The 13,141-nt window shown below is 32.2% G+C and overlaps 3 protein-coding genes across 3 annotated transcripts; 1 reads left to right on the top strand and 2 right to left on the bottom strand.

Moving 5' to 3' along the window:
• LOC109350845 lies at positions 878-2,435 on the top strand. Its single transcript, XM_019592154.1, has 2 exons — positions 878-2,039; positions 2,211-2,435. Exon 1 carries the CDS (start codon positions 902-904, stop codon positions 1,730-1,732), a length of 831 nt encoding a protein of 276 aa, XP_019447699.1. The 5' UTR covers positions 878-901; the 3' UTR covers positions 1,733-2,039; positions 2,211-2,435.
• Positions 7,113-8,083, bottom strand: LOC109350841 (probable CCR4-associated factor 1 homolog 9). The gene is made up of 2 exons (XM_019592150.1): positions 8,065-8,083; positions 7,113-8,027 (listed from the first exon to the last, which is right to left on the bottom strand). Exon 2 carries the CDS (start codon positions 8,012-8,014, stop codon positions 7,169-7,171), a length of 846 nt encoding a protein of 281 aa, XP_019447695.1. The 5' UTR covers positions 8,015-8,027; positions 8,065-8,083; the 3' UTR covers positions 7,113-7,168.
• Positions 11,648-12,457, bottom strand: LOC109350594. Its single transcript, XM_019591817.1, has one exon. The coding sequence runs from the start codon at positions 12,455-12,457 to the stop codon at positions 11,648-11,650; it is 810 nt and encodes a 269-aa protein (XP_019447362.1).

The following is a 13,141-nucleotide window of genomic DNA, read 5'->3' as shown; positions in this document are numbered from 1 at the left end:
GAATATAGAGGTGAGATATTATCCAATACAATTTGAATTTTATTTATTGAGTTATTTAAGAATCAAATATTTTCTATAATCACACTTTCAACAAATAAATGCTTATACAAATGCATTTATAATTGTTAATATTCTACATATACACTCAAAAATCAATGTTAATATTGCACCTATATGAATGAGAAATATAATGTTTCAATACATGATTTATTGATATTATAAAATATATGTATATTATATTTGCATTATGCATAAACAAAGAAGCGACCCGTGCAAGTGCACGTGTACACTGCTAGTGAATGAATAAAAAAAATACTAAATTGCAATCTCAAATGACTTTGTTGACGGTTAAGCATTGAATGCAATTTAAAAAGATGTACATGTTAGTGAAATTATGTTATATATCAGAAAAACTTTTAATGTTTTTTCTAAGAAAAAAAAGTTGCTATTACAGTTTTACCCAAAAAAATACAAGTGTCAAGATTTGAAGATATCCACTCTGATAATAATACCGGCCCATTGCATTCTTAATAAGATAGTAGATTGATAAATTAATTTTTCTCTCATATACAGAAAGCTAAGGCAAACATATTTTCTAGCTAATTTTCCTAAGGTGGGAAGGGAGGGAATAAAAGCATTACTAGTTAGACTCTCACATTTCATTTCTCACATCTTAACTAATTAAACCAACTTTTGGGACCATGACTACTAAAAAAATTGAACAAAATAATATTGGTTAAAAAAACCCAATAAAATAAAACCTATATTGAAAATGTGATATATTTAATAAAGTAAGATAAAATTCTAAAAGTTTTAAGTTGCTTATTTATTCTATAAAGTAAACTTAAAAGATTAATCATAAAAATACATAGCCTCTTATATACTCCAATGCAAAATCAAAATGTCTTCTATAGTTCTACCCCTTCATCATAAAACTGAATCACTACTCTCACCAAACACTTCCGAAAGAAGCTCCTATCCACAGCCCCACCTCTCTCTTCATTTCACATTGCTTTCACTTTCTTCCTCTTTTGTCTCTGCTTCCAACAACTTATATCTATGTACCTTAATTCTCATATATTTATCTATCTTTGAAAAACTAAAACCATATTGTTCTATTTCTTTGATTCCTATCCTAGGTTTAAATATCATTAGTATTATGTCTTCAAACAAGAGAAGGGTTATGAAAACCCTACTCACTCCAAATGGAAGTTGTGGCTGCGGCAAAACAAAGCCCTCACAAGTACATGAGCCCATTGCAAAACCTAAAATTTCCATTTACCAAAACACAAACCCTAGCAGACTCACTTCCTCATCTGCCACCACTTCCGGCGGCGGAGACCGTGATGAAGATATCACTTCCACCACTATCTCTGAAGCCGACACTACTCATCATGATCATAAGATTCATGACAAACCCATCAAGGATCAAAGTATGTCGAAACCATGCCCTAAACTAATTGGTAGCATTGCAATTGAGAAGGATTCGGATGATCCGTACAGTGATTTTAGGTATTCAATGCTTCAAATGATAGTTGAGAAAGAGATCTATTCAGAAAATGATCTTCAAGAGCTTCTTCAGTGCTTTCTTCAGCTGAATGCGCCGTGCCACCACCATGCCATCGTTCAAGTTTTCATTGAGATTTGTGAAGAGTATTTCCCTAAGAAGCTTGATGGTAGTGGTGGGGAATCATCTTGCAAGAACCGCATCATTAATGGAAATAGTCGGTGAATGTTGTTGATAATGCTAGGTTAGCCCCAATCATGGTTTTGGTTATAATTTGCGTTTACAATCAACATTGTAATCATCTTGTGTTTATGGCGTTGCATATAAAATTGTATATGGAGACTTCTAATACAGTTATGGCACCCAATTGTTTACAATTTAAATCATGTGTGTGGCCATGTGAAGGCATTGAATATGTGTGTGGAAGAAGCTTCACGGTTTCAACTTGGTCCTATCAAGTTATCATCATGTCTCATTCATTCATCTATGCATTATGTACGTGGGGTTGGAAGAAGTTAGAGTAAGTTCAAAGGTTTCAAAAAAAACGCATTGGAGGCAATCATGTCCGAGCCGGGAACCTCCACAAGTATGTGAGACAACTCTTCCAGCGGGTATTTTTTTTTTCCTTCCCAAGACTCAAACCCGATACATTGCTTAAGGGATCAAACATGTACCACTTGAACCAACACTCGGTTGGTCAAAGTTTTCAAATTTGAGGCTTGAGATATGAGATTTCATTGGTTGTAATAGTTTTCAATTGTTGTTGTTGTTATTATATTTGGGAAAATCTAGAGGTTTTAACCTTGTAAGGGACACATTTTAGGCACATACATTAGGGATGAAGATGATATTCGGTACCTTGTGTGTTGTGGCTATATATATTGGCTTGGCTGTAAAATTTTGAACCAAAAGAAAATGGCTTGGTTGATATTTAGAGAGGAAGTGAAGGTTATTTGTTTATGGTCCTGTTTCACACCATAGATTCTTTGAAATTTGTATGGTTTAAGTATGATGAAGGATAGGTGCTAACTTAAAAAATTTCCTAACCAAATTAAAAAATATAGGATCTAAGTTGTACACTTTTGCCCAATAGTGTATTTACTCTTATACTTGTATTGATCTTCTTTGTAAGTTGTAATTGGGTTGACACCTTTTGTGTCCATTTCTATTATATTTGCTTATAAAAAAAATTTAAAAAGTGACATGTCAGTTTTTATAACCATCAGGACTTATAAGCTTATTTTTTAAAAATGATATAGCTTTACTCTTAAGGATAAGGTAATGGTGTTTTATTTGTTTTCATCCTAATTGCTACTAGATTTTGAAGATACGAAATTCTTCAATATATGAACATGAGTTTAATTGTTATACAGGGGGGTTTGGGAAGCCATATCTTGACTCTTGAGTTTAAGTTGTAGGTACAATTTATTTATTTATATGCATCTTTAGTACCAACTTATAGTCAAAAGCAGTTTAATAGTATGTCATGATCTTTGGAATAAATTTTCAGCACTGATTAACCTTTTATTCTCCATAAAAGGCAACATGACGTTTTTAAAGAGATTAATCAACTCTTTAAATGACATTAAATTTGACTTTTATTGGATATCAACCCTCGAGCATATCTATTGTATCATATACCTTGTCATTAATTGTGATCGATTGAAAAATATATTTAAATTAAAATTTTAAATATTTTTTAACCAATAACAAATAATATATAATATATGAAGTGGTAATACTCTTTTGGAACAAAAGATACCTTCTCCGTCACCAAATCAGATGAGAACTTGGACCACAATACATTTTGCAAGAAGCATGCATTCTTTTGGTGGAATCATTTTCTTGGCATTAACCTATAAAATATGATCTTGCTATTTTGTAACCTGAAATTTAAAAAAAAAAAGAATAATTTTTCATCTATTGTCCCTATTGCTGTGCCTTGACCATGTGTTACTCTTCTTCTTGAATTAAATATTCGATAATTAAAATGATAAACTATATTTTTTTATCAAATCATCCTATCCAACTATGGAATATGGCACCAAATGCAACAAGATTTGACTTTCTTCAACAAATTATTGAACAAGTGACAATCACCGCAAAACTTGGTAGTAGTTGAACAACATAAAGTTCAACAACATATATCTTTTAGTTTACTTCTTCCGAAGGAATGTGTACAGTTAAAGAATACAAAAGCACATGCTATGAGCAATTTCATGCGATCATCTTAATAAAAGAAAATTAATAGCAATCTAATTTTTTCAGCCATGTATCGGACCAGAGAATTGGTTTTCATAAAGGGATATAACTTTGTCATTTTCTTCAGGTTTCCAATCTCTCTATATAGGAATGGGAGCATAGAATGTATCATTGTATAGATAGAACTCTTTGATTTTTCCTAGGTTGGTATACATGGATTATAGTATTGTCCCATTGAAATGATTCTAAGTGAGGGCAAGGTGTGTCAAGTTATGGCACTCAAGTATGAAACTTGAGAATTCAGAAGTGAATTCATTGTGATCCAAATGAAGGTGAGTTAAGGAAAATTGGGACAAGAAGGAGACATAAAGTAGTTTGATCGAAAATAAATAAACAGAGATCAATTTTTTTTGTTGCAAAAGTTTCTTAAAAAATAAATAAAAACGAAATAAAAAATAAAATAAATAAATTGTATGTGGTAATATTTATTATAGGATATTTTAAATAAATTAAATCAGATAAGGAATCATTATTGGTTATTCAAAAAATAATAAATAATACATATTTGAGGGTAAATATGTTTTTTCAATTAGAGATAAGAAGGTTACCAGTTATTATTAGATTTTTGAAATATGAGATAACAATATTACGGGTTAGCAATTAAAATTGATATATTTCCTATCACTAAGTCGTCGGGTTCAACTATAAATACACCTTATAACCTCTGGTTGGAAATATACAACAACAAAAATTGTGTTGCATCTCTCTTTCATTTTTCACCATTTTTCATGATGTTCATTCAAGCCTAGTCACAAGATCTGTTAAATACTAGTATACATTTTATTTTTATTTATTTGATTTTGTTATTTTAATTAATTAAATTTATTTTTAATATAAATAATAATAAATATTTTTATCATTATATAAAGTGCAATAAATATTAAGAGGGTTGTAGGGATAGAAAGTCATATTTTTCACTCTTTCAAGTTGAGGTGGGGTAGTCAATATAAGGCTAACACTTCAATCTCTTAGAAGTGGGTTGGTGGATAATTATAAATTTAATAATAAAAGTCTTTAAAGATTTGAAGAATAAACATAATCAATGTCATGTTTTATGTCCTTGAGATGTGATAGAAGACATATGGATGTTACTCCACCCTCTTGAGATATGGATGAGAGACTATAAGTAAGCATTGTCTCCTCTATTTTCCTATTTATATAATAAAATCTTGTTTACCCTTGAATTATTTAGTCTTTCATTCTTTATTACTCATGAAAAAAGAATTATGAAGTTTTTTTTTGCATAACAAAAAATAAAATGTTGGTCTTTTTTGAAAAGCTCTTTATCAAGTGCTAAAAGTAAGATAGAATCTTGTTAGGCGCAAAAATAAAAAATAAGTATTTCCGTTATAAATAAATAATCAAATAATTTTTAGATATAAAAGTTGTTTATGCAATTAGTGAGAGTTTCGTCTATTCCAAACATATAATATATTAATATTGTCATTAATCCGTAGTCGATTTGTTGGTGTAACGGAAGCAATCGTTATGCAACATTGGCCACAAATAATCAAATAAAGGCATAGAATAAATAGAAGAGTAGAAATAAGAGAATTTGTTAACGAAGTTCAACCAATTGTGCTTACGTCCCCAGGAGCGTTGAGCGGCTACCAAGATTTTATTAGAGGATAAGGATTACAAACCTTAGCACATTCATGGACTCATCTGCCCATGAGGTGTTTCTATTTGGTTATTACATTTGGTGCACATTATAACAAGGGACCTGAGTCCAATATATAATATTGATACTCTACTCTATTCTTATTCTAGGCAATGTGAGACTTCATATAATAACATATTTCATACATCTCAACAATAGACCTAATGCCTTAAGATTTTGGGTCAAGTGTGAATGAAGAATTCTCACATTGAGCAGAAATGTATGAGTTAAAGATCATATAAGTGAATAGACTCATAAACCAATGTCTTAAGGTTTTGGGTCAAGGTGTGGTGTCAAACTCACTTCTATGCTTCTTTCACTTAGGTTATAGAGGAATGTTGTAACTCATGGATAAAGATGTCCCAACAAACTCATAAATCTAAATCTCTAATTTAAAGACCAACTCATGCCAATGATATGAATATAACCTTTCTCCTTTCAATAGAAAATCAAGTCAATGCACTTAATAATACCTTAATTTAGGTTGTGTTTTATGACACCCTTTTGGTGAAATTGTGAGATGCAACCACAAATAAGCTCCAAAACTGGGAGGCCCATACCCAATGTGACAACACACGTTGATATTTGATGAAACTAACAGATTTTGTTAACTTTTTCCAAAAAGAGAAGAAAGAAAAATCAACAATGAGATTCTGAAATGAAACAACAGGCGCAAGCCCATAGTTTCCACCCGCAAATTTAGTGCGGTAGTGTATGGCAGTATGCTATACTTTTTCATATGGTGTCACAGTTTTTATCACTAAGAAATACCAACTTGCAAGTTGCAATCATGCTCAGTTAAAATACGGGCCCGCATCTGAGTTGGAATTTGGAATTTAGTACATTACTTTCTGCCAAAAATGCTAATTATTCTCAGCAAAGTGCTGCATAATTTATGTTAAGCAAACGACTTGATAGAAAGGAGAAAAAATTTAAATGAAATAGTATTTGATTAGATTATGCAATTAAGTTCTAATTAACTACATCTTTAAAATAAACTAATTTTTATTGTACTAAATGTATCTGGGATGCATGGTTGCCCTTGATGTCGTTTCCAGGAGTCGGAATATTAACATTTTAGTCATTCTAAAGATCTAGTAGAATCTTATACTACTTGACCAACACTTTGTTGGTTACAATACCGATTATAACACCTTAGTAAAGAGATTTATGTTTATTTTGCGTGGAAGCTAGAAACTCTACAGGTATGTGGGCTAACATAAAGAGAAATCAAACATATAATACTTGCGTGGAAGCTAGAAACTCTACAGGTATGTGGGCCAACATAAAGAGAAATCAAACATATAATACTTGAATCAATACTAAGAATGGTATATTGGTATGGGGTTTAGAATGGAACATTTGAAGCTTAGTAGAGGAGTATACAAACATCACCATTTTCAGTGACCGTGGTCAGTGTATTATGTGTATTATCTAACTAGATATTACACTCTACCTCATAACCCTTCAAGGGCTTAAAAACCCAATCTTTAACATTTTCAAATAATGTTCTCAAAATAGTAATCTATTTTTTATGGCTGATGTTCAAACGTCTCTATGGAAGTTTTCCAAATTTCAATGTTCCAATTTCTTTATACAATTAAAAGAGAAGGAAAAGGGACAGAATAATACTTAATTCAAATTGCAAATGCATCATAACCTACATTGATATTGGAAGTTAAATTAATCAATAAAATAATGACTAAATATTTTATTTATAATTGTTTTCCATTTTCACTTTACATAAGAGATACTTCTAATCCAAACAATACCCCAGCATGTTTCTGGGCCCCATCGTTAAGAAAATACATGTCCCTCATTTTCTGAAATGAATGCCACGTCAACAAGCTATCAGAGCCGGCTTGATGAGACTTTCCAACCGCCCGGTTCACATTGAGCGTTTTCGCAACCCGGTCCAAACCGCCATACAATGTATTCTCACAAAACCGCGTCATGTGTTTAATGTCATATATGTTGTTTCCGAAAAACACCTTCATCATTTTCAGAAACTCCTTCAACCCACTCGGCAAAGCGCGTCGAGTTAAAACCTTCATCAAGTACGCGAAATCATACGCGCTGTGAAACGTTACCCAACTCACCTCATCGTTGCACACAAGCCCCGACGACATCATCAGCTCCGCGAACTCCGCCGAGTCAACGCCGTCGTCGACGTTACGGCAGAAGTCAATCCCCTGGCGGCGAAGAAGGTCGATCGAGTCAGGAGCGTGGGGGTCACGCGCTACATCAAAGTCACGGAAGTTGAACTCCCATATGAAGCGGTTCGCGGCGGTGCCGAGATCCGGTAGATTACCGTCGGCGTCGGAGAGAGTGAGACCGACCTGGATGAGGTTGAGGGAATCAACGTTGGACTTGAGTAAGCTATAGTGATCGGAGGGGTGAAGGTGGCTGAAGGAAGATCCAAGCGGTGGACGGAAAATAACGCCGGGGAATTCCGTATCCATTGAAATGAATGGATAACGGTCGATGACGTCACGGATGAGGTTGAATTCAGATTGAAGGTTTGAAGCCCAAACCTCACGGATCACAATCGGGTTCAAATTAGGTTCGTCTTTCAACACAGACATGTTTTATTTACTTCCTTCTTAACTATTTCCTCAACAATAATAGAAGAGAAGAGAGAGAAAGAGTGAAACCTTTGCTTATGTTGTTGTTGTTGATGTTGTTTGTTGTGTTAGGAGATAAGGGAGAGAGTGAGTTTTATATATGAAAGGAGAAGAGGGTTGCTTGGAAAGTGGGGGGATGCATGTAGCGTGGATAGAGAGGGGTGGACCAAGTGGGGTGTGGTTACTGCAACTTCAATGTTAACGGTGAAAGTGGGGATAGAGATCATATGTTCCAAATCGTGTCTCACTTTATGTTCTAAGTTAAAATGATTCATTCTATATTTTTTTACTTTTAAAATTTTTATTTTATCTACATGTCAATATCTAATTAACTTGAAACATAAAATGAGACATAACAAATAGTCCTTTCAGGAAATGCAAATGTTAGAATTGGTCCAAGTTCAAAGCGTGTTATAGACTTTGACTCATCTAGCTCACTCACTCCAATGCATTTCATTACTGTCATTTATTTCTTTTTTTCTTTTAACCTTTTTCTCTCTCTTTTATGTGTCACTGCACACACAAAAACCTTTACTTTCTTCCTACCCATTGGTTATTCCATTTAATATTTTCATTCTTATCTGTTTTTGTTAACAAAATCCAATCCAAACAAGAATTTATTTGTTTTCTATATTTAACATAATCCTATTTAAAGCTGCTTGAATGTGTAAAAATATTAGCTCAAATGTGTAAAAATATGCTACTAAAGTTATTTAGCAAACAAAAATCGAGTAAGGCTTGCAACTTTTAAAAAAGAAATTTGTAGCGTTTATAAAATGAAACTAAATTTTGATAAATCAATTTCCAATTTTATCTTTAAATATTTTAAAAATTACATTAGTTCCCTCAACAAAAACTATGTCATTTTTAGAGCCACCTCTTCTCTCCTTAAATTTATATAACTTCACGTGCCTCTTATTTCTCGTTAGTTGGAAAACTAAAATAAAAACTAAATACATATTAACTTTATATTTTTTGACTAATAAAAATAAAATGGTACATATAATGATACACATTTTTGGACAACATGTAAAATTTCATTATTTTCGTTGTCTCACCTTATCTTCAAATTAGTAAAAATATTACATAGTGGGATTGTGGTTTTATCTTCAAATAAGTAAAAATATTTCATTATTTGAAAAAACACATTTGTTCAGTCATTATTATTAAATAGTGGGATTGTGGTTTTATACTTATCTTATTCTGGTGGGTGTTGTAATAGTTACTTACTAGTCATTCCTAATTTGAATTACTTTCACTTACAAAATGAAGGCAAAATTAGGTGAAAAAATTAAACATTTACCAAAGCAATATTCCATAGCCATAAATTCCATAATAAGTATTAGTCTAATGTCCTTGTCTGATTTACAATTATAATGAATATTTTTCATCACTTTCCCTTTTAGATTAAGTTGGATCAACTGTGTATGTATATTTTTTCTATAAAATAAAATATGTACAAAAGAAAAGCTAAACCTATAGAATAAAATATTCATTTCGTAGATTATAAAATAGAAGAAAAGGAAAACAAAATGTATATACCTCACACTATTACTAAATTATCCATATTTATAGTTAATCAGTAGTTACTATTCTCTTTAAAAAAATATAAATAAATTATTTTGAATAATATAATAATTATATATAAATCTAAAATTTAGATAATTATTATTTTTGGCGTGGTGTGAACATGATGATAGGGAAAAATAACACGCACATTTTGCACGTGGCAGCAATATATATATTATTAAAAAAAATTAGCGTAAGTATTACTATGATGGAAAAGGCTGCGACCAGCGACCAAATTCTTGACCAGCTTGTCTACTTGAACCTTCCTAGAGCTAAGAACCTTATCTTTATCCAATTGATTCTCTTCTTTATTTCCTACAAATGAAATTTATATAATCAATTTTAAAATTAATTGATTCTTTATTTTCTTGAAATATACCCCAAAAGTTTTACTAATAAAATACAATTTTAAAGACATTGAAATTATAAATAAAATAATTAATATAAAGCAAATAAGTCAAAAGAATTTAAAAGGAGAAGAGATAGGAAAACACCCAATTAGTCCTCATCACGTCTTCAAGGTCTTAATTATAGGTTCCTTATATAATATATACAATTTATATTATATGTTTACCCATCAACAAAAAATATTGTGGGACTTGAAACTTGTATATATCAGGCGTGTTCAACTAGAATAATTAAGTTTAAATTAACTCCACACCTCACAAACTAGTTTAAGAGAGAGGTGATTATCCCAATGATTACAAGTAACATTATGTATGCAAGGCTTAAGATATTATAGTGGGCTAATTACCTTCCCTTTAATTTGTCTTGTACAAAGGAAATTAAAAATGATTGAATTAAATATTTTGGCACACAGAAATGGGACAACACATGCGGCATAAATTTTAGAACAAGTCTTCCCCTTGTACCCAACCAAATCTCACTAGAACAAAATGTTAGTGATCTGTTTTTAATTAACAAACTTGAAATGGACACATTAAAATGGAATTAGGATCCTCCCCATTAATGACTCAGTTATATTTGACATAAAGGGTTGAAAAGCTAGAGGAACAATGAAAAATAAGCTTAAAGGTTGAAAAGTCAAGTGAATGCATAAAAAATTCGGGCCTGCTTGTTTAGCCTGTTGAATTTGAAATGTATGATAAAATTAGTTGATTAACCATGATTGGCATATAACTTATGAATTATTGATAATCTAGCCAATTGATAATATGATAATTCAGCCGACTTAAATTGTATAAATTATGACTAATAATTTGATAAGTACAAAATAAAGTAATGGAGCTTTTAAGTCTAACTTATAAGCTTACTTCAATTTATATATCAAGTTAAAACTTATAGGCTAGACATATTAAAAAAATCTCCCAAGACTATTAATTTATAAATCTACCTAAAAATGTTGCCAAATAAACACATAAAGTTGGTCCACTCGTTAAAGATTCCAAATAAGAACTTTAATATGAAAATAACTGTGTATTCAGTATTTTAAAAGCACAAACTTTATATTTGTTTAATAAAACGTTTATGTGATGAGATTACTCATCACTCGATAATATATAAATTATAAAAGTTGTAAACATGACATGAAAGGAATAAATTCAGTGATATTAAGATAAATTGAATGGGAGTAATCAGAACAAGCATCTCGTATATATAATTAAAAAGAATCACAGGACAAGAGCCAGAAGAAAAAAGATGGCTAGATATATGTACATTTTTCTCTGAAACTTGCGGTAATAGGGGGAATATAATACACTTGGTGTTTCTATAACGTTGAGGGAATAGAGTCACACTATATAGTGGATTTGAAGAGAAAGGAACCCGAGAGAAAAATGATTAATAAATTGTGGTTAGAAATGAAGAAGCCCATAATTAGAGAGAAAATTATACCGTGTTGATTGAATAACGAAAGTCGAACAAGGATCATCTTCATTAATGACACCACCTATTACTTCATTAATTGCTAATTGCATGCATGGTCATTTACTTAGACACACACTATCATTGCTTTTCTGTATTTAGCATATGAAAAAAAAAATGGTTTGATGAGACTTGTTTGCTCTATCTTGATCTATCTCTAATTATGGGCATTGAGACTTGATCTATCTCTACATTGAGACTTGTTTGCCCATCCACTTGAATCTTGATCTTGAATGTTCTGTTTGATGAGAGAGGTGCTTTCAAGACCTTCTGTTCTGTTTTATCATACAAGATCAGTTCACCATCTTGCATGATCACCTTGTATCCCTTCTCCAAGAGATGACCAAGACTCAATAGGTTGTTCTTCATTTTTTGTACATAGAGAACATTTGAAATTGATGCACTTTTTCCATCCAATCTTTGAATCAAGATTCTTCCAACTCCTTTTGCAGAAATGGCACTATGGTCTGCAAATTTCACTTTGCTCTTCACTGATTCATCAAGTTGTGCAAACCATTCTCTCCTACCAGTCATATGGTTTGAGCATCCAATGTCAAGGTACCAGAACTCATTGCAATCTCTACTTCCTTGCTCAGTCACAGTAGTAGCCATCAGCAAGCAATGTTCTTCATCAGAAATGTTTGTGCTTTCTTCTTTTGCAAGGCTTGCCTCATCTTCTCTTGAACTTTTCCACTTGTTGAATTTACACTCTGATGCAAAGTGGCCATAGTTCCTACAATTGTAACATTGTAGCTTTTTCTTATCTAATTTCTTTTTGCCATCAGAATTTCTGTGAGAATGTTTTCCTTGCTCAATGTCACCACTTCTTGCACCCTTGTGATCAAATTTTCTTGATGATTCAGATTCATTGGCTCTCCATCTACTGTTCTGACCTTTGTCTTTAGTTTTCTGGTTCCAATTCTCATAATTATTCTTAGTATGTCTTGACATCAAAGCTTGATCACTGCCTCTACTTGAACTCCTTCCTTTTAGCCTAATTCATGAGCCTGCAGTGAGGCATGCAACTCCTCAATCTTTAATTCTTCTAGGTTATTGGACTCCTCAATTGCAACTACTATGTGATTATACTTACAAGTGAGGATCCTTAACACCTTTTCCACTATTGACTTCTCCTTCATTGCTTTGCCACATGACCTCATCTGGTTTGAAAGTGTTAGAATCTTGGTCATGTAGGCAGCAACTGAATCACTTTCTTTCATCTATAAGACCTCATATTGCCTTCGAAGGTTCTACAATTTCACCTTCCTGGTTTTGTCAACACCTTCATAGCTCTTCTCCAAGATCTCCCAAGCTTGTTTTGCAGTCTCAGCTCCATTTATTTTCTCATAGTTTGCTGCATCAACACCTTGGTAAATTAGGAATAGAGTCTTGCAATCCTTTTTCTTTGCTTCATTTTACATTGCTCTTTGAGCTTCAGTTGCACCATCTCCAATTTCTTGATAGCCTTTCTGCACTATCTCAAGCACTTCTTGGAATCCAAATATAGCTTTCATATGATTCCTCCATCTATCATAGTTCTTGCTATCTAAGATGGGAAGTGTCATAGAGAAACCACTGTTGTTTGCCATCTTCCAACTCCTTCTTTTTTTCTTTTGTCCCTTCCTTCCTTTCTTG

The sequence above is a fragment of the Lupinus angustifolius genome, chromosome LG06, assembly GCF_001865875.1.
Source record: "Lupinus angustifolius cultivar Tanjil chromosome LG06, LupAngTanjil_v1.0, whole genome shotgun sequence".
Taxonomy (NCBI): Eukaryota; Viridiplantae; Streptophyta; class Magnoliopsida; order Fabales; family Fabaceae; genus Lupinus; species Lupinus angustifolius.
Note: the sequence above shows the minus strand (reverse complement) of the source record. Positions and strands in the feature narration are given on the sequence as shown.